Source organism: Falco cherrug, chromosome 4 (assembly GCF_023634085.1).
Source record: "Falco cherrug isolate bFalChe1 chromosome 4, bFalChe1.pri, whole genome shotgun sequence".
Lineage (NCBI taxonomy): Eukaryota > Metazoa > Chordata > Aves > Falconiformes > Falconidae > Falco > Falco cherrug.
In genome coordinates, this window is record NC_073700.1 from 72,580,466 (window position 1) to 72,601,719 (window position 21,254).

Consider the following 21,254-nt stretch of genomic DNA (forward strand, 5'->3'; position numbering starts at 1 on the left):
AGAAAAGATAAAAGCAGTAAATACTACAAGGTGTTCAGGTAGAGACAACATAAGAAAGGACTGCTGCCTCATGGGGAGATATAATGTTTCTTCCTATTCTGTGTATTTCTTTCTCCTATAACTATTCTTGGGATATCCACAAGTGTGGATCCTCCATGACCTTGTCTAACAGGGTTTTTTTTATTCACACTCATAGTTCAATTAATCTGTACACCAGGGAATGATAGCTCAGGTCATTTCCACAAGCTACTTAATGCATGTAGCTCTAAGTACAGATAGAATTCAGAGATGGAAAATGCTGTTCCATAAAGATTGCTGGCCAGCAAGATGTGGGGAATGCTTACTAGCTCCTAAAAGACCTAGTTATCTAAAGATGGTCATGTAGACCATTGATTTCCCTCACATGTCAATATAGTACTATTATAATTTCATAGCATACACATCATATAGAGTGCATAAATTACAGAGCGTATAAATCTCATCATGTTTTGGTTGAAGTTTATCAGTGAATGAAATGTCTCCAGAAGGTAAGCCCCTGCTCCCTTTTATCTGAATTTTCACAATATTTTCCTGATAGGAACATAACTCACTTTCCAAAGCTGTTGGTGGAAGCTTCGTCTTCTTGGAGTCAGAAAGTTGACATGAACAGCTTAATAGCTGCTGAATAATAGCTGGACTGATTTGCTTGAAATGGTCCTTAGAAATGGAGGAAGAGCTGTTTTTAAAAAATATCTTCACAAGTTCATTGGCAGAGAAACAAACCTATGTAGAAAAGTATACACAGTTACTGATTAAGTTGCATATACCTGCATTTAATGCTGAAGTTAAATATGGAATCTTAGAAGAACACAGGGTTATACAGCCTAGAAAAAAACCCTTGTTTTCCATGTACTTTTTTCTGGTTAAATTACTTCAATTCCTTCTGATTCTTTTTTGTTTTTTCTAGTTACAGCTTGATGCTACTATATATATTTTAGAAAGGACAGCATCTTTGGGATGATGTAGCACAATTTCTATTGAAGCTTGTTAACATTATGAGGATCTGACACAATAATATCTCTAAATATTTTATTGTCATACGTGCTAATAAAATATTTTAATGCTAACACAAATCATATTCTTAGCTATTAATGAAAGACCACATTAATAGCAATAATATTGCTATTTATGTAAGATACTGCCTGTATCAAGACAGTACTGGAATTTGTCCTTGTGCTGCATCTTTAGAAAGATATGGAACTACGTTGGTTTTTAAAATCCTATTAACAATGACATGGCACTTTAAGGTCAGCAAACTAGATGTTAGATAGTCTAAATCTGGTTTAAAGATTAATTAATAATTGTATTATTAGAGGTACTTAAGAATTTCAACTACCTTATGTTGTTAGAAACATCTCTTTGTCAAAAAGAGGAACTTCTTGGGATCGTTTATATTTTGAAAAATTTTCATGAATAATTGGTTTTTCATCTCCAGGATGAAACTTCTTGTGAAAACGTGAGCAGTTAGCATTAGAACAGTTCTAGTGGCAATTTCTGTAAGAACTTTTAAAAAGAATTCCAGATCAAATATACTGTCTTACTTAAAGGAATAAACTTAATTTCCTAATTTCATCTGATTAGCAGGGATTCAATTAGAAAATAAATACTTGTTTCTTTTAAATTAGTATGCACCTGAGAATCAAGGGATTCCTAAATGTTCTTTTTCTAATCACTGAAGCTTAGGTTTCCTTTGAAAGAAATCTACTATTTAAATAAAAAAGTTGTAATTATTAAAAAATTTAAATAACCCAATTAAAAACCAACACCCTCCTGCCTAAGCAAAGTAAAATAGGCCGTGTAGCTCACTACAAAACTGGATGAATTGTGCACTGATACTTTTATTCTGAATACCACATTCAAGTATTCAGGGTAACAGGTGATCTTGCCACCTGGATCTAGTCTGTTCTGCCTCCAAGCAGAAGGGGAGCATGAAGACAATTCAGGAGCTACCGTATTGGAAAAGGCCTTCAGTTTGCCTGTTCTAGGCACCATTTTTCATTCTAGAAGTAGGGAACACCAGGTGGTATCAAGTTGGAAGTCTAGCTTGTGGCTGGCTACGAGTAGCATTCCTCACTGGTCAGTATGGGGACTGGTATTATTTAATGCCTTTACCAATGACCTGAGTGATGGTACAGAGTGCACCACATCACATTAATAGACAAAATCCAGCTGGGACAAGTAGTCAATATGCTGACAGGCATGGCTGCTACTTACAGGGATCTTGACAAGCCAAAGATATGGGCTGACAAGACTTTCATGGAGATGAGCAAAGACAAATTTATTGTGCTTGAAACAGAATAACCTGATGTGTCAATCAATAAAGGCTGGGAAAAACTGACTGGAAGGGAGCTTTACAGAAAAAACCCTCGGAGTCCTGACAGATGACTTAAACATGAATCACCAGTGTGCCCTTGTGGCAATGACAGTTATCTGCATACTGTGCTGCGTTAGCAAGAGCATAGCCAACAGGTACTGGAAAGATTATTGCCCTCCACTCAAGACATAGGAGTCCACATCTGAACTATGTCCAATTTTATAACCAGCAGTACAAGACAGACACTGGCAAACTGAGGGAAGTCCAATGGAGGGCCACCAAGATGGGTAAGGAACTACAGCACATGATGTGCAGCGAGTGGCTGAGGGATCTGGGTTTGTTCAGTTTGAAGAAAATTTTGAGGGGTATCTTAAGTCTTCAACTATCTGATGAGCATTATAGAGAAAACAGAGCCAGAGTCCCCTCAGAGGTCTACACAAAAGGATAAGAGAAAATAGGTATTATATGCAGCAGGCAATATTCCAATTTGCTATAATAAAAATCCCATCAAAATGAGGGCAATAAGTCACAGGTACAGGTTTCCCAGAAAGACTGTGGAATCTCTGTCTTTGGAGACATTCAGAATTCAGCTGGACACAGCCTTGTGAAGCTTGATCTGACTTTGATGCTGGCCTTGTTTTGAGAAGTAGGATAGACAAGGTGAGGTACAGGACTACTGTGAACTTACTTTGTGATTTTTTTTATCAGGAATTTTAAATGAAAAAGCAAGATCTCATCTGGAAATTAAACTGTCTGCCCACACATAAAAAACTTAATTCTTAATGCTTGTTTAGTAAAACATTCTTGTAAGACTTGAGACATGAGGACCTGCATCTTTTCCATTTTTTCCAGTTGCAAGCCCTAGCCTTTTAAGCTTTTTAACATAGGGAGACAGAGTGCTAAGTCTCCATTAGTAAAACAATTACGTGTGTACCCCTGGAGGATGATATGAAGAAACAAGTAAATCTAATTTGCATACTCTTATATGAAAAACCAAATAGATGGATGGATAGGTGATTCTGGTTTCCAAAATCTATGTTTCTTCAATGAGGAATAACAAATTAATACATAGCTATTGTGACATAGTTTAACGGAATTTAATTTTATTGCCTTTATTAGATCATCTGCTACTTGTTTTATATGCATTTTTTTAAATCAGTAGAGACAATGATGACTTAAAAAGAAAGCAGTGACCTTTCTTCTGTGATAATGTTTCAAAATATAATTCCTACCTAAAAACCAAATTACAGATCTTAACGTAGTTAGCAAACAAGCCATAAACGAGTCAATGCCTCATATGTAGTAGCATCTGTTACTAATGGAGAACAATAGCTATCACATATGTGCAGAAAGCAGGAGACAAAATTAGCAACACAACACCAAAACACAAAGCCTTCTAATGGTATGATATGTCAAAGAAAATCAACATAACTCAAAAGAGGAATGGAATAAAACCAAGAAAATAGGAATTACACAGAAGATAAGTTCTTTACTATCCTGATGTTTCTCTGTGATTTTTTTTTCATCTATACAGATTATTTGGCTCTCAGTTTGACTCCCAAGCCTCAGATAACTCCCCTGCACACTTACTTTTTGAGTTACAGTCAGTTTCAGAAGTTCAAGAAATCAAAACCCGTGTTTTATAAATTATTCTACTGCTAGAGAACAACTTTACTTCTTGCACAGATAATACCGCTACTGATTTCTGTCTTTCATAATTTAATATTAACGTGAAACACATTTAAAATGACCTTCATTTAAATTTATTTTGAGATCCCATTAAATGCTGATTAGCATTGTTCTCTTTTGTGGTCAGCTGGAAAGAAATAAATGTATTGGTAGAGTATGTAGTCCAAATGCAATAAAATTACACAGTTAAATATATATCAGAATGGCATTTAACCAGAAGCCATTTGTCTCCACATCACAAAGTGATCACACAGCAAAAGTCAATTATGCATTGCTTATTCTCCTAAATGGAGAAGTAACATTGTCTTTAGATTAACTTAAATTTTAAAGTACTGAAAATTACAGAAACTTATTCTTTGAAGTACATATTTCAAATGTAGATATTATATACAAGGTATATACTTTGAAGTCTCCTTTTTTGTCTAGGGAATGCCTTCCAGGCTCAAGGATGGAAGTCAGTTATCGTCTTAATCACTGTTATAAACAAAATTAATTTATTTTCATATATTTAGGATAACGATAAAATCACCTGCAATGACCTGCTGCCCTTCAAAGCCCTCAAAGACAATACCAGGTAGTAGCTAAAGTTCTGTCTTACAGACTCTGTACTTTATAAAGGAGGCTTCTGGACCCCATAGATGGCTACTAAAAGTGTTTGGAAATGCCTAATTTTCAGTTTACAAAGCCTGTTGAACACAACTTACACAGAAATCTTAATTTACTTTTTTTTTTTCCTTAGTATAGAACCACCTTTCTTTCTACAAGGTCACATAAGGAGCCCTAGAAGTTCTGTAACATAAAAGCACAAGAAATCTCCAATAAATGTGTGAAAACATTGAAGTTATGGTACTACAGTCCTCTGTGTCTTGAAGAAACACCTGATTTCACATAACACCATTCTGTTAGCCCCTCCCGTCTACTTTAACCACACATTCAACACCCATAAAGTTCTTCCCCCAATTAATATTTAAACAAATATAACTATAAAAAGATATTTTTAATGAGTACCTGCATGACTTCTTGAAACCAATAGATTTTATCTCAGAAATAATGTAGTGTTTGCAAACCAATTTCAACATTTATCACTAAAATTCTATGAGCAATACTATAATACCAAAAAATTAATTAACCTGTTCCCAATCTGTGTTACTTTCATAATCTTCAAAATATCCTTTCAGATTGTTTCCTTTCGTATGGTTTCCTTTGACTGGAATATTTCTGGTCCCAATACCTCTGATTGCCATGCTATAACGTCTTCTTTTGTGACTGTGGAATTGCCCATTTACAGTGCAGGTCTTTCTGGCTGTAAGCACATTTAGTAGTTGTTCTAGTTCTAGTAATTCATTAGAAAACAGATACGTTACCATGGGAAAATACACATTTGAAAAGACAAAATTTTAACAATTACTTTTGGGTTTATTAGTTTTAACATTAACTCAACTCCTCATTTTAATACTTTTTTCGCTATTTAGTCTCATATTGTAGGTAATTTCTGCTTACCACTTCTAGAAGTTCAAGACACCTATATAGTCAGCCTTTCCTTCTTTACAGTACCACACTCACATGTTTTGCCTATGACTCTCTCAGAGGAAAACGGATGTGTTGTGACTGAAAGGCAATGCATCTTCCATTTAATCATCAGTCTCTGCCAGTTATCTACAAATTACTGCTAAATAGCTTCACCATTCTTCAATTTTTCCCATGTAAATGGAATATCATGCTAAGGCGCCATGGCCAGGTATTCGGATAGTCCAGAAAGACCAGGAAAACAAGTCCTCTATAGGGTGCCTTGAAAGCAATGTTCAAGATGCTATGCTGCCTTTTGCACTTCAGAAGCTAAACACAGGGCAGTGGATTTTCTTTCTCCTTTGGTAAATCTGGAAGCATGCCTGTTTACAGTAGGAAGTAGGAAGCAGAATGCCAGGATCCCTAATCCAAATCTCAGACATTACAGGGATGTATCCCATGACATAGCTTGAAGGCAATGCGTGTGCCTGTTGATGAAATGCCTGGTTACATGAGGAGGCATGCTCTGTCCTACCTTACCAAGCACCTTCCCTCACCCCTGCATTTTCAAGAGGAAGCCATAGTGGTAATTTTCTGTAAACCTGAGTTTGTCCATTGGAAACAAAAGCAGTCCAGAAATTAATTTCAAAGGAATTCAGATCAATGAGGTTAAGAAAGTTTCAATGTGATAATCCTTTAATGTTGTTATTCAGAAAAATAAAATGGTATAATCTTAATAGTAAATCTTACAAAAAGGCTTGTGATTGTCTGCTTTCTTGTGCAAACAGACCTGAACAGAGTTGAAGCCATATTTGTTTTGTAAATGTAGTCAACTCTAATCATCTTTTCTTCCACACTGCCAGTTCCTTTCTCTTTCCTGCAGTAACTATTAAGAATTTAAATAAATTTATAGGGACATTGAATTAGCTTAGGCTTAAAATACACTTACACTGTAACAAACTGGTTAAGATTTTTTTTTTTTTTTTTTATTCTCTGAATGACACCCTAACTCCACCAACCCTTGGAACTGTTTCACTGGGGGCTTTGATTTCACCATATGTAGCTATTTAGTAGCACTGTGCCCAGATGGCTCCATCCATTCTTGCCAGTCAATTATTTTAGAAGATCTGGCTCAGCAATTTTAAAGGAAGGGTTTTGCTGCAAAACCAGTTATGCAAGTACAATCTGTGCAAGTTCAGGGGTGAGGATGTTGTTCTTTTTAAAATTATTTCTTTCTGTGGTTCAGTGTACCTCTGTGTAACCTAAGAGTGGTAAAAATGTTTTAACCTGTGCTTAATTCAACTTCTTTCTAACCCATACTTAATGTAACTTTTTAAAGGTGCTTTGAAAAGATTGCAAAGTGTTGCTATTAGCGGCTACCGCAAACATGGGAAAGTAGATGTCTTATAATATCCTTCTAAATCCATAGTGGGCCCCTCAGTCGATGGTTTAGCTTCTTAAGTTGCTAAGCATGCAGAATCTTTTACAGAACCCAACAGCAGCTTCTGAGAGCTCAACACACGTGTCTTCTTTTCTTTATATATATTTTTTTTGGACCACTCTGAACTCTCCTGTACTTCTATTTATTTATGGTTAAGTAACATTTCTGATATGTCTAGTAACAAAGCTCTTGATGAAAATAAACTTTACATATTCCAGGCTTGCTTACTGGGTACTAAAATCAGAAGGTGGGTAGGGAAGCACAAACCATAAAAGTGTTTTTAGGTACAGCAGGCAGATACCAGAGAACATTTGGCCAAAACAGAGTGGCCTGTATCTATTTCATCTCTTCTGGGGGTATGTCTACACTGAGGTGTGAGTGACTGAAGTGTCTAATTTGGCTTCCATACATGAATTATCCCATCTACCCCTAAATGAGTCTTGCAATGTATAAAATTCTGCATAAAGAAGCAATGTAAACGAGGCCCCAGTGAACTCTGCCCTCACACCTAGATTGACACTCTCAGACCTCTCTTGGGTAGTTCAGACCACGCTGAGTGATTAAGTAATAAATTAATGTGACTGTACACATTCAAAAATCTCAGTAACAATTTGTTTTATACCTCTCAGAGAATTATCAAAATAAGGAGTTTATTTTCCAACCTCATTTTTAAATTTAGAAGAGACTACTTAACAACGTTAAAATGAAATGGCATTTAAATAGAAAATTAAGTTTAAAAAGTCTTTTAGACATTATTAGGCATAAATAATTAGGCATAGTTTACATCAATTGTGTGCTGCAAAAGGCAACTAGAGATGAATAAAGAGCTTACCTGTCACTTGGAGCTCAGTGGTACTGTTTAGAGAACTGAAAATATATTTTATAAAGAATTCTGGAGAGGGCAAACTTGCTTTCCCCATACAGACTCCTTGGAGAGCAAGAGTAATGATTAAAGCAGCCAGGCGTGGAAGAGTGTTTTCATCAGCACCATCTCTGTTCATTATATCAGCATTTTTCTCCAGAGTACTCAAATCAACACACTGAAATCAGGAGAAAACAGCATGAAGACAGCCCTGGTCACCTCCATTTAAATAATCAGACTGACAGGAGGACAAACTGGAGAGCACACTTTCACAGACAGCCAGAATAGGAAAAAATACTAAGATTAAAGTTGCAATTGACAGCAGGACAGCAAATGCAAACCAGAGAACATTTTCAGGAGAACAGGCATAGAATAAAAAAGCCTGAAATTTTATGAATGTCCAACAGGGAAGAATTAGAGTTCTTCATTCAGGTTATTTTTGCATAGTGTTATTTTCATGCTGTTTCTATTATTCCTGTGTCCTTTCCAATTGCATCTACATGTACTTCCAGAAAATGGCAGAAAAGGGAGGAATTTTTGTTAAGGCACAAGAAATGAACTCAGATAATACAGACTAGCCTCTGTACCTCAGGCTTCAGAAAGAATTGCCTTATTGTTTTCAGTTCCCAATCTATTAAATGGAATAAATAATCTGTTATGGGGCAGTTATCTGGGGACAACATGGAAAGATATAATTGCAGATAAAGGGTTATTTCCCTGCTGGGTGACCAGTCATGAGCTAGGCAGTCATGTACACCCATGCGTGTGGATGTGTGCAGGTCTGAAGTGAGGAAGGAGGGTACAGCTCTCCCAGTTACATGGAAACTTATCCCTATCTTCTTCTATTTCTTTCCTGTGTATCTTCACAACAAACAGTTGCAGTTTGAGAGAGAAAAAAAAAAAGGCAAAAATTATCTGTGTTCATTTGTCTCTTACCCATATTGCCTAAATTTAAAAGTCAACTAGATAAGCCAGTATAGTAAGAATTTATTTTACGTGTATTCATCTCTCTCTCTCTCTATATATATATGCCTTAACACTGCAGAGAGGAGGCTGGCATTTATTTTCCTGTCCATTCATTACACATTTAAATTTCCACAACACAAAATTTCATCACTCATTTCAAATAATATATTAGGTGCTATGACTGAGGTTTTAATAAAAAGCCCCCTCTTTTCCCTCATGTCAATGAGTGGTGAAGTCTGTTACTGAACAGGCTTGACAAGTGATTATACTGCTAACAGAAACAAACAGACCACACAGTAAAGCACTTTATGGATTGCTATTCTATCTTGACACGCTAAATACCCACCAATGCCTCTTTACAGTTGCCCAGATACCACTGGAGTTCTTGGAAATCAGCACGTTCACCAAGACTCAGAACCAAAAGTACTGGTCAATGAATAATTTATGATGGGAAACTGTTACACAAAGAACACAGAAGGAGGAACTAGAGGCCCTCAACATTGTGCTGCACAGCCAGGACTCCAAGCCATCTTCTGTTTTTGTAGGAAATGCTCCTATAGTATAGTGTAAATTAAAATCAATGAAATTACTTTTCTTTTGAAAAAGCCAAATTCAAACTTTGCAATAAACCAAATTTAACTGTGTGTTATGAATAGATCTAAGGGGCTTCTCACAGGATGTCAACCTGTACTTTAGGAGTTATCGAATCTGGCAAAATTTCTTTCATCGCCCATTACAAGTAAAACAGTTCTTTAGATTGTGAACTCTAGAACATTGTTTTATTATTTTATAGACCCTACTTGAGATAAGGAATAACAAACAGTGATGAGAAAACTCACTGCATGTTTCCTGACTTAAAAAGGATATTTTTAGCTGAATATACTCAATATGCTGCTTTTTTTCTTTCTTTTCTTTTTTTTTTAACTTTAAATTTAAGCTTATCTGTATCAGTCTTCTTACAAGGCACATTAATACTGGTAGATAATTAGTCACAAATGTATGTGTCCCATCTGAAGGAAACCATCATATCTTTGGACAGATTCCTTACTCCATACTGCTTTGGATGGACATGGAAGTGCAGGGCCTGGCAAGCATTTAATTGTGATTAAATGATTCATCATTTCTGTTATACAGCCAGATCAGTTTTGGAGCTGTTCTGCTTTATATCATTTAAATACAATCACTGCTAATAAATACAAAACATGAGAAAGTATTTTCTGTCCTTGAAACCACATGCGAGATCTTGCAGCTACATTGCTATGTTCTTTTCCATCTCCCCTAAGCAGGGCAACTTCATCTAAATCATGTTTCGGGAATGGTCCCCGATATGCACTCTCTCCCTAGCCACATCTTAGCAGATTTTGGAAACGCTAGGTAACACATGCCAAAAGCAGGTCGAGAAGGCTAGTATTAAATAGCATGTACGACAAAAGACCAATGTTCAGCCTGTGCTCTCACACTGTTATTTACCAGTTTTCTGGAAGGCCATGATACTGACACAATTTCTGAACTAGCTTAAAGGCATTATATCAGTAATAAATATGAAGTTATTTTTACTCATTATTTTTACCTCAGTTTCAGAAGTTTTAAAATGTTGCCTTACTGCAGCCAAAATATCTTCAGTTTCATTTCGTGAAAAATAGTAACAATCTTCATCATGTCTTAAACTAAGCATACTCTGCAGATAAAATTTATAGTCCTTATTATTCAAGCTGAATTTTGAAGAACACATATCTCTACGATGAAGAACATAGTAGAGAAGAATAAGAGAAATTCTTTCAAAAACTTCTTCGCTGAGATGGTCTTCTAAACCTCCACCAGCTATTAGTAACAAAGCATCTGCTTCAAGGCACTGTGAAAAAAACAAAAATAAATGGAAATAGAACTGAAGTAACACATTCCCAGTCACGTGCAAATATAATTGGAGAGAACAGAAGAATTCAACTCTATCATTTAAGGGATCAAACCTAAGCCTAGAAAGATGCAGGCTGATGGAATGGCAGGAGGAGGGCGCAGGTAATCCATTGCAGTTCTATTGCTGCAAGATCACCCACTGTGTTTTCCAGAGCCCCTTCTTTTTTGTAACAGATGTCAAGTATCCAAGGGATTTAAGATTTCCTACAAAACAGGACTATCTCTGATCAGTCATTGTAGTGGAAGACTTTCAGTTCTCTATCGTCAACAGATTATATTTCTGGTTATAGATATATTAGATAAAGGCTAGGGCTTTTCATATTGCCACCTGTGCATTCTATATGTGTTTATAATAAGATAAACACAGTATCTGGAATGTAATTAATTCAAGGTACGTAAACAGAAGTTACATTCTGCTCAATGCACTGTTAAGAAACTTATTTGACCCTGAAATTATACACCTATTTTTATTTTTTTCTCAATGAATTCTGTTAACTGGAATAGTTTGGTCCAGCGCAGAGAGCCTGCACAAGGTCTCAACACCATTTAGTTCTCTGTTGCAGTTACAATCAAAACTAGTAGGCCGCAACAAGGCTTTACCATCAGCCATATTCTACTGTCCATGCTCTTTCTCCTTCCTCCAGAGGCCAGACCAAACTACTCCTCCATCCAGCCACCTCTCCCACACTCCTCAGTGGTATTTAACTACTTAGCAGGACGAGCTACAGCTGCACATCATCCATGTCAACCAACCCACTGCCTTCGAGGCAAGGCCACAGCTGCATGTTATCAATGCTAATCAATCCACTGCCTTCATTCCTCTACAGTTCTCCAAATGCATTTCAGAAGGACTGAAATGATATTCTAACCCTGGGCAGGATTTCTATCTGAGCAAGGATTTTTAATACATATCTGCGTGTGTATATATATATAATTCCCTCCATTTTTCTTGATACAAACACACTTTCCAGAAACTTTTGCCAGCTGAAGCAAAACTTAGTTTTAAAATTAGACCAGAAGACTAATAGACTTCTATATCAGGCTACAGGAAATAAGGTACTGAATTCCAGAACAAAGTTAGAAGTTAGTTTTCTGACCACTGCAAGAAATATATGACTTTTTGTGTGCTTAGGTGATAAAGAAGTGTCAGATGCCATTCAATAGCTGCCAGCCCATTCTCAAAGAGTCTTTGGGCCAGTATGTAACAACAAACCCAAAAAGGGTCTATAAAAGTGTTAAACTTCACTGCTTTTAAATACCCATTGGAGTTACGATTAAAAATAATTTTTAAAAAATTTAAAACCAAAGTCATGTGGTATGACTGGAATCTTGGATTTGGAAAGTAAAATGGAGTTTGAAATGAATTAGTTATTCCTAACAAGTACAGGAAAGAAAATGCCAGTCTAAGGCAGGGCTTTCTGTTTCAAGTTTTGACGGTCTTGAAGGATAGCGCTTCTTGCACAGTTTTTGCTACCTTGTCTAACCAAATCTTGTTAAACCACCTTGGAAGATTTCAGCACAGTGCCGTGTGGGCTGCATGTGACTGCAGATGCTGTCTGTCTCTCGTGGATTTTCTACAGAGCGGCACTGGCAGTGCAGGATGTGTGCAGTGTTACTGACACAGCCAGCACTGAGCAGTACTGGAAATGGTGAAAGTTCTGACATTCTTCCCACAGGACATTTCCAAGATGAAGCCTAAACAGAGTGGAAGTCCTGACCAAAGTGAGCCCCAGCTAAGCTTCACTTAGATTTCTTCCATTCAATGACATGGTGGGCATGCTCTCCATGAATACATCACAAATAAAAGAAAAAAATATAGCAATCTAGAGCTGCAAAACAAAGAGGGAGAACAAGAAGGCCTAGACGCCTACTTTGTGAAGTTTAGGACTCTATACCCATTACTGTTTAAAACATTCTCTGCTTTTGATCTGGTACATACCCATTGCCCATACATGCAAAGAGAAAAACTGTACAATCTCCCTCATAAAAATTACCCATTTAGGGACTAACAGGCACCTACATTATTTATATACGAAAATTTCACATTGGGGCTCATATGAAAAATGTGAGCACTTGCAGAAAGGGCCAGTTAAGTGAGTAGCTGTCTACTGCACCAGAGAAAAAGGCTTGGCAGATTGCGAAGAGTAGTACATCATGAAAGCACTTGCCTTTATGACCATCCTCATAATTCTGATAAAAAAGCAACACTCTGCTGTATGTAGGTCACTGAACAATGCCAGGGCTAGAGTAATGTTAATCAAAGCCAAGAATGACCAAGCCCTTTGTAGTTCCTTCCAGCTAAATTGCTCACTTACCACTGTCTCCCTCCTCCCAGGACCTACAGTCTTTACACTTGCTCCTTTCTTTGTCAAATCAGGAATCAGTTCTGAAAATATTCTCAACTCGGCTAGACACCTAAACCTTCTGTGAAGTTTTAACATGGACTATTCCCAGTTTCGATTTAGATTTGTAGATTCATCGTTCTGCCTTTGATTTTCCTTGACCTGAACCACTTATCAAAATCCTCTCTTAAATCTTGAATATTTCAGTGAAGTGGCACAGATATCTGAGACAATCTTTTCTGGGTTTTATTTTTATATACTAAAATCCAGAACAAAAAAAACCACAAAGTGGCAGAACTGGTCCCCAATTTTTACCTAAATCTTTCCACAGTGGAAATCTTCTGTGACCCAAATTCAAGCCCATGCTTTTATAGTTAGATCAGGGTAAAGTAGAAGAATCTTTGTTGAAAACTAAAGACTTGACAACTTTTAAAGGAAAATTATTAGCGTTATGCAACTGAAGCATGGTGCTTTTAAGGAATGCCTGTCATGTTTGGAATGTCTCTTCATGAGCTCAAACAATAAATATTAATAATTCAGAATGAAATTATTAAAGCAGGGATAATTTTTTGCTCAACAACAAACCCTTTACATGTTTAGGTTCCTTATTCAGGAGAGTATCACTCTAATAAATAATTTTAGAACTCACTGACGATCCTGTAAAGATATTCTTCATTAATTGAAGCACTAACCAGATTACAGTCCTCTTGCATGCCATAAATCCGCTGTGGGCACTCAGTTCTCTCCAGTAACATTTTGACCAGTTCTCGTGAGTGGTTCATGTGGAGCTCAGTGTTGTCAGCTGAAAGAATGCGTAAAACTTCCATCAGATAGCCTTGGCTGGGAGCATAGCTGCCATCCTGCCCATGCTCTTCCCCAGGCTGTCCTTCAGCAATGAGCACGCTGAATATGAAAGCGGAACATACCACCCCAAGAGCTGGATGCTTGGTCAGAAAACACATCTCCTCTTCCTGCAGTGCGTGATCTGCACTGAATGTTGGATTGTTGTTTGCACTTCACAGCTTAAACTTGAAACCTGAGGAATCTAAATGGTAAAGGGGAAAAAAACCCACCCAACCCTTTAATTAGTGTGAATGCAATATGTTTGAAAGGATTTATTAATTGGTCAGCTAAGCTGATTTGCAGTGACAAGCTGTTTTTGAACAACAGGGAGCCTGTAAGGGCTTTGCAGCCCAGAACAGCAGGAAACTAAGACAAGCATGGCCTTAAAACTTCTGTAGAATTACCAAGAACAAGTTGACTCAAAGTGCCCTTCCCTCCTCATAAAAGTGTATAGCTTTCATTTAACATGTTATTGCATTCACTAATCATCCTTTTCAGTAAGAACAGGAAAATACCATAGCTTTCACTTTCTTTCCATTATGAAACAGGTTTTTAGTAGCAAAAATAGCGGTAAATAAAGATTACTAGTCTGATTCTGATATGAATGTGCAATAATTATATTATACAGCAATGATACAGAGCAGGTTTTATTTTCAAAACATTTTACCAATGTCACCAAACTCCAGCTATACAACACAAGAATGCAAAAAATGTACTTAAAAATGAGTGATATTTTATGATCAGACAAGACTGAAGAGTTACAAAACAGGTCATAATTTCATTCACAGAACTCAGTGAGTATGCAAGACAAACATACCAGAAGCAACAAGTTTAACTCATTACCTCTCAATGCAAGACATTTTGTACTGTAAATCTGTTTTGTCAATATCCTCCCTAACATACCATCGCCTCTGCTTTAGCAATAATCTGTCTCAATATCAAAGCACAAGAAACTTATATAAGAGTTTCACTTCTGTTTTCCACAAAGAGGTTTTAATTTTATTGATGGGCAGATGCTAGCAGGAACATACATTTTCAGATGATAATGCATATGTTAAAACAGCCACACATAAGTTCAGATTCTTTTAATTGCAGTACAATTTTAATTGCAATAATTGCATGTGTGTCTTACTCTAAGCAAAACTCTGCTAATAAAGTATTTAAAATAAAAAAGAACTGCTGAATTCAAATAGGCATTCACTCAGATGAAGGTTAGTATGTTTTTAGGTGTTAGAAAATCTTTGGTGTTTAGATATATTTTACTGTTAGCAGTTAGGAATATGTACCATTGTTATGAGGATGTACTTATTTCTAAACATTATTTTCTTACCTTCTGAAGGGAAAAAAGAATGCTTGTGTATCTAGCTTTGTGGCCTTCTGAATCCTCGGAAGTATTTAGCTGCTGGAAGTCCAATGTTTTTAAAATTCCTTGATGGTGCTCTGGAAGCTGGAGAGGATTAGTTTATTGCTGCCTTGAAAAGTTTTCAGTTGCTATGGAGAGAGCTGCTCTTAAGGTAACAATGGAGGTGGATAGGAATTAGTACATGTTCTTCTTGGCAAGTTCTAAGCATCACGTTATTGAATGTATTTCACATATTTTAGCAGTTATTTTATGTAAACAGTCTCTACTGTATTTTAGCAGTGCAAGATGTATAAATTCTATTGAAGAATGTATTTTATTATGATGGATAATACATATAGGCACTCTGTTTTCTACATTACTACATTATCTGATCAATTCTATAGCAAACCTGAACTTTTTTCATCAAAACATTACTTCTTTTTGCAGATATGAGAACAGAATAGAAACAGAAATCCTTTAAAGCACCTCCATAGAAAAATGGCATTTTTCTTTGTGAAACAGTCCATAGAGAACAGGCTCTTTCATCCCCACTTATTCTGTGCCACATTTGAACCAATTAAAAAAGCTGGGATAGCTCAGACTGCGGTGAAAAAAGTTTTCTTCCACCCACTCAGATTTTCCAGAGTGATGCTGTTACAAAGTCGACATTTACATTACCACGGCAATACAATATTATTGCACTAGAAATCAGTGAAAACTGTCACGACTGACAGATTTCCACAGTGACATGTACACCAGTCATATATATCATTCTCCCACTTTCCAAACCTTCAGTGTGGTAATGAAGAATGTTCAATACAGCTCAACAAATCCTGTGAAGCCGTAAGCCTGTAGTAATAGAAACGTCATAATTCTCTTTAAAGCTAGATTTAGAAAATGTCCTGGGTTCTAAAATGCCAGTAATGTTTCTTATAAGGTGATGAAGTCAAAGAGAACAGCCTTGTTTTAGTAAGGCTGAGAACTGGCAACTGATACTGACAATAATAAAAAGAAATATTAAACTGACAACAGCAGCTTAAGGGAAGTGCAAAATGTAAACGAGGGTTCTCAAAAATACAAAGTACAAGTAAAAGGAAGTGTAACAAACTCTTCTGTGGTCAAGGTTGAGCATTTTAAAAATCAGTACTACTATTAGATAGAGTACAAAAAAACCACTCAAATCTATATCAAATTATCTTTTCTTTTACTTTATAAAATACAAAATATATTTATCAAACATTGCCAAATACTCAACTTAATGCAAACAAGAATTACAGAAATTTTCATCTCAAATTTATTTTTATATGAGTGACTGAAAAGCAGAAACACATGATAATGCACATGTCCTCTAGCTTTTATATAATTTGCTTTGTGAAACAGAGCTAACTATGTCCAGATCTGTTCCACTAATAAAAATAATTCCTCAGATAAAAGAGAGAATAGCTTCCAGCATTTAATCCCAGGGATTGTTCAATCTCCAAATAAACGTAGAATAGGTTTATCTGTATATTATTTGGGTTTTTGTATGTAACTACAAATTGAAACTAAGAATTCACTCTATCCAATTGTGCAAACGTGTTTTTTTGTTTCATTAATTGTTTTGATTTATTGAGAGAAGCTAACATTTAAAAACACCTTTGATGATTTATAACTGTTAAAAGCTGCTGAGAGAAGACCTACATAATAATACTGGCTATAACTTACATGAACATTTATATTACAGAGTAACGGTAAAACAAGGAAATGTACAGTGTATCAAAAAACCAACAAATAATAATTAGTACAGAGTACTATGGCTGGAGAATTCACTTCCCTTTTTAAGACTCAGTGTTGCAGACCTCCTCTGGCTTGAAATGAGTTTCTCAGTGGTGCAAAATCACTGATGGTGACTCAAACCTCAACCTCTGCTTTTACCCTTGACACTGGAGCACTATGTATGCTTTCAGTCATGCCACTGTCATCAAACAATTCTTCTGTCTACACAGCACTTGGATTACTGCTTTTGAAGTAATTGCTAGCATCAACTGCTAAGTTCTTTTTTCAAACCCTTCTGTACAGCATTATTCCTCTGTTACCCACACATCCTGATGCTGTGCCAACTGATAAAATGGGAGAGTGATAGTAACAGAGCTGTGTAGTTAGATGCTTAATAGAAGTTTGCTGATAAGCACAGACAGAAAGAAATCACTGGTACAGTTTAAAGTCTTAAAACCTCCTGAAGCACCTATCACTATTGTTCTCATGTGTTTTAAGTCTCTGTCATTTTGGCTCAAATTCAATTGCATGTCTTTTGGTGATTTTTAATAAAGGAGGAAAAATACCATGCACAATGCTCATAAGCCAGTGACTATTTGCTGTAGAATGATAATATGCATGGAAGAAAGAGTTCTCAGAGCAACTGGAGAACTGGGGTAACTCAAATTGAAGTAGCTTACCATTCTAACATGATGACAGACTGCATATAGCAAAACCAGAGCCATGATTAACTTTCTGATTAAATAAGCAAATGAAACTTTTTTTAAAAAAAATTACATTCTACACTTAAGGACCTTGGCATGACCAAGCAAGGATCTGAGCTCAAGAATTTGCAGAGATAATAAATAATTTTTAATCAGTTTGAATGGTTGCCATGGAGGGATACCTGCAAGAGAGTAACTGATTGCTGGCAGACATAGGTACTTGTCCCAGGAAACCAACAGAAGAAATAAGAAAGAAAGAAGAGTGATAAAAATGGGAACTTCACAAAAGTTATTTTCATTTCATGACTGGATTCATGATCTCAGACAACTGCATATCAAATTTTCTCCACCAAACGCAATATTTTATGACTTAGAGAAAGTAATATTGTAACTTCCATTCTCACTGAATAGGAGTGAAGGCAATTTCCAAATGGCGTAACCAGACATTGAATATAAGGACATGCAGTAAGCCCTCTCTGGTTACAGCATTTTTATTTATTTATTTGGTTTTAACTTTAAGTGAACCAGTAAGACTTACTGCAGCTTCTCTTGTTGTTTGTCCCACCTACGCATCTGCTGCAAGAACAAAACCAAGTTGCTCACTCACAAATGCTATGAATAAGTGCTCTCTGCAATTTACTGGTTTTCAAGGATCAATGAATAAATTACATAGGAATAGGAAAAATCTTTAGAGAACTCACTTTGAGATGACAAGGACATTCCTATGAGCTCTACCAACCTGACAAATGGCTCAATTTTGTTTGTACAGCAGAACGGGAGAGTATGTAGGCATCATTTTAGCAAGACACCCGTTGAACTTCACATCTTTCTGAGAAATGCAGCTATATAACTCTTATTCCTTAAATACTGTATAACTTGTTTTGATGGACTAAGCAAATGCATTTTTTTTGCTCTTTTACTAATCGCAGCAATTATGGCAAATAGAAGAGAATCCTGCAGTATCACAGATTTACTCCATGTTATTAATGTGATGTGTGCACATTGCTATAATTACAGCCATAGATAGGCATATGAAAGGACTACATTTTGCATGTAATTTGTGTAGAATTTCAATATATTTAAAGCATCTTCACCAATGACTTAATGTCAGAGTGCTGTAATAAAACATGTCACTGCTTTAAAATTACCACAGTCTATTCAGCTTCAGTGGTTTCACATGTCAATCCTAACAATATCACATACATTAAGATTACCAATGAATTAAAATAAATGAATGCTATTGAAATTGTCTGAGTTACTTATCTTAACATAGATTTACATATGTCTCTGGAACAAGTCTTATATCAGTTCAGGATTGCAAAATTCACCTGTTAGCTGAAATTTTCCTAAGACCACCTGAAAATCCAGTTACATTAAAATAGAATAGAAAGAACTCATGGATTATTTCCACTGTAAGCCAGTAAAGCCTCTTATGTTTTGCAAATGTAACTTCAGAAGGGCCTTCTCACATATTACGGAATTAATCTGTGACATTTATTGTCCTAAGATATACCTGGCATGAAAGTTTATATGGGTTAACAAAAAGAAGCGTTCATTTGTATGGGAAGTGTGGTCTAAAAGCTCATTAATTGCCCCCATCTTACTATAGACTTCTCCTTCACACAACCTCTCAAGTGCTGACTATCTGGTTGTGTTTCCAAAACAAAAATTGGAATGTGGGAGTAACCATCAAGACTGTTCAACAACATTAATTATTATCATGAACTTAGTCACAGTAGCAGACATGAGCATCTCAGACAAGAAAAAGAGAGGAGGGCTTCAGAAGGATGTATATGATGTTGCTAATCTCTGTCAAAAAACATGGGGAAGACACATTGTTGTGCTCATCCTTAGGAACTTTAGCAGCCTAAGATTACTGGAAGTATCTAAACACTAATGTATAGTTACTAGGCCATCAAATCAGCTTCAGCTATCTTACCTCCTTTTGCACTCAACAGATGCAGAAATCTGTTACTAAGCCTTCCCCTGCCTATTCTTTAATTATGTCCTGGAGTATTGCCAGACTATTATGTATAATGTTTGTTTCTGCTCCTTTAGGTTTCCAAAGACACTGGGCTCAGAAGGCATGAGCTGTTTTTACTAGCAACGTGTCATCCAATCCAAAGCATTTACAGTCCAATTACACATGTTAAACTCTAAATTTAAATACCCCAAATGAAATATTATATAGTATTACAGAACAGAACACCGAATAGCATTTTAAGGGGGGGGGGGGGGGGGCGGGGGGAGGGAGACATTTTTAAATTGAAAAATAACCTTTTGACAGTTATGCTATTCATCTTGTAGGAAACTGACATGTATCATATGTTGCTTCTTACACCATTGACTTTGACATTGACAACCAACAGACTGGAATGTTCCTGTTGCATAGTCATCATCTTAGGCTTGAAACCCGCTCAGAATTCCCTTTATGTAATTTGACTTACTTCACAAAATATTTATAAACCTTTTTTACTATTACATAAATTAGGATAACAAGCGTTCGCTCACATTACTTCTTGTTTTTCAAACTATGGCTCAGTGTTCAGTTGTTCTAAAGAAATTCTCACAATAGCAAAGAATCACTGCAAGCAAACACGATGATAATTGGTGCCTGAGAGAAGACTGTTTCTCAAGGCCTGATAGTCTACCTAAAACCAAAGGAAAAATAAAAGTTTCTGTGTCACGAATATAAGCCAGAGTGAGGGGAGGGAAGACAGGTTCTTTCCCTCTCTTTGTCTTAAATTCAGGAAGTTTCTAGGTGACACCAACACTAACAATAGCTTACAGAATAGTTGAGTGATTAGATGGGCTTCAAGTAATAGATGCTGAAACAATAAAGGTAAAAAGAAAAAAGGAAAATCCTAGAATGGAAGGATAACGAAAGAACCAGTATTGCTAGAATACAATTTAATTTAATCAAATACAAACTTCATTGTATTACAGTAAACTTAGTGTCCACCTTTATTAAAAATACTGACCAATTAGTATCTCCCCCATGTAACACAGTATTACATCCACTGTTCAAAGATTTGGTAACAAAAGCAGTGACAGGAGTTTTTTATGATAACAAATGCTCGTACTTTATGAAAGAAAGTTTTTTAGTGTTAAAAAAGTTGTTTATCTATGTATGACCATAGATCCCTAAATACAAGTATTCACCATGAATGCACATATGTAACCCTTAGATTATAAAATAAATGCTTGCCTTTTCCTAGCCTATGAGAATACACACAGAAAATACAAAATCAACTATTATTTTAACTATTCAAATACAGTTTGAGTTAACATACCATATATTCTTGTAGCATTGTTGTATCCAATTTAGGAACAATTTTTATTTTATCATCAAGAAGATACATTGTTCATTCTACTCAGTGTTGGCCACTGAATTCTTTCCATCCCTAGTTTCTGGAACAGAATTGCTGTATTTCAATAATACTTCAGTGAATTTAGTATCTGTTTCCCATTGGTTGTGTGGTTTGTGTTGTGTAGTCATGGAAGAAAAAAATTGTGGATTCACTGTGTATTATACTA

General features: G+C 36.0%; 1 protein-coding gene across 5 annotated transcripts in view; it reads right to left on the minus strand.

Moving 5' to 3' along the window:
- SLC39A12 (solute carrier family 39 member 12) overlaps positions 1–16,290 on the minus strand; it is a 34,153-nt gene extending 17,863 nt beyond the window's left edge. Inside the window, exons 1-6 of one of the 5 annotated variants that reach the window (XM_027799528.2) lie at positions 15,247–16,290; positions 13,766–14,118; positions 10,388–10,669; positions 7,822–8,029; positions 5,173–5,375; positions 591–762 (exon numbers count right to left, since the gene is read on the minus strand). In XM_027799528.2, the coding sequence (XP_027655329.1) occupies positions 591–762; positions 5,173–5,375; positions 7,822–8,029; positions 10,388–10,669; positions 13,766–14,035 (1,135 nt within the window). In that variant the 5' untranslated portion in view covers positions 14,036–14,118; positions 15,247–16,290. Of the gene's footprint in view, positions 1–590; positions 763–5,172; positions 5,376–7,821; positions 8,030–10,387; positions 10,670–13,765; positions 14,119–15,246 lie in introns of those variants that run through there. The other 4 variants (XM_055709846.1, XM_055709848.1, XM_055709847.1 and 1 more) reach the window with 4 other exon arrangements.
- Positions 16,291–21,254: the final 4,964 nt, after the last annotated feature.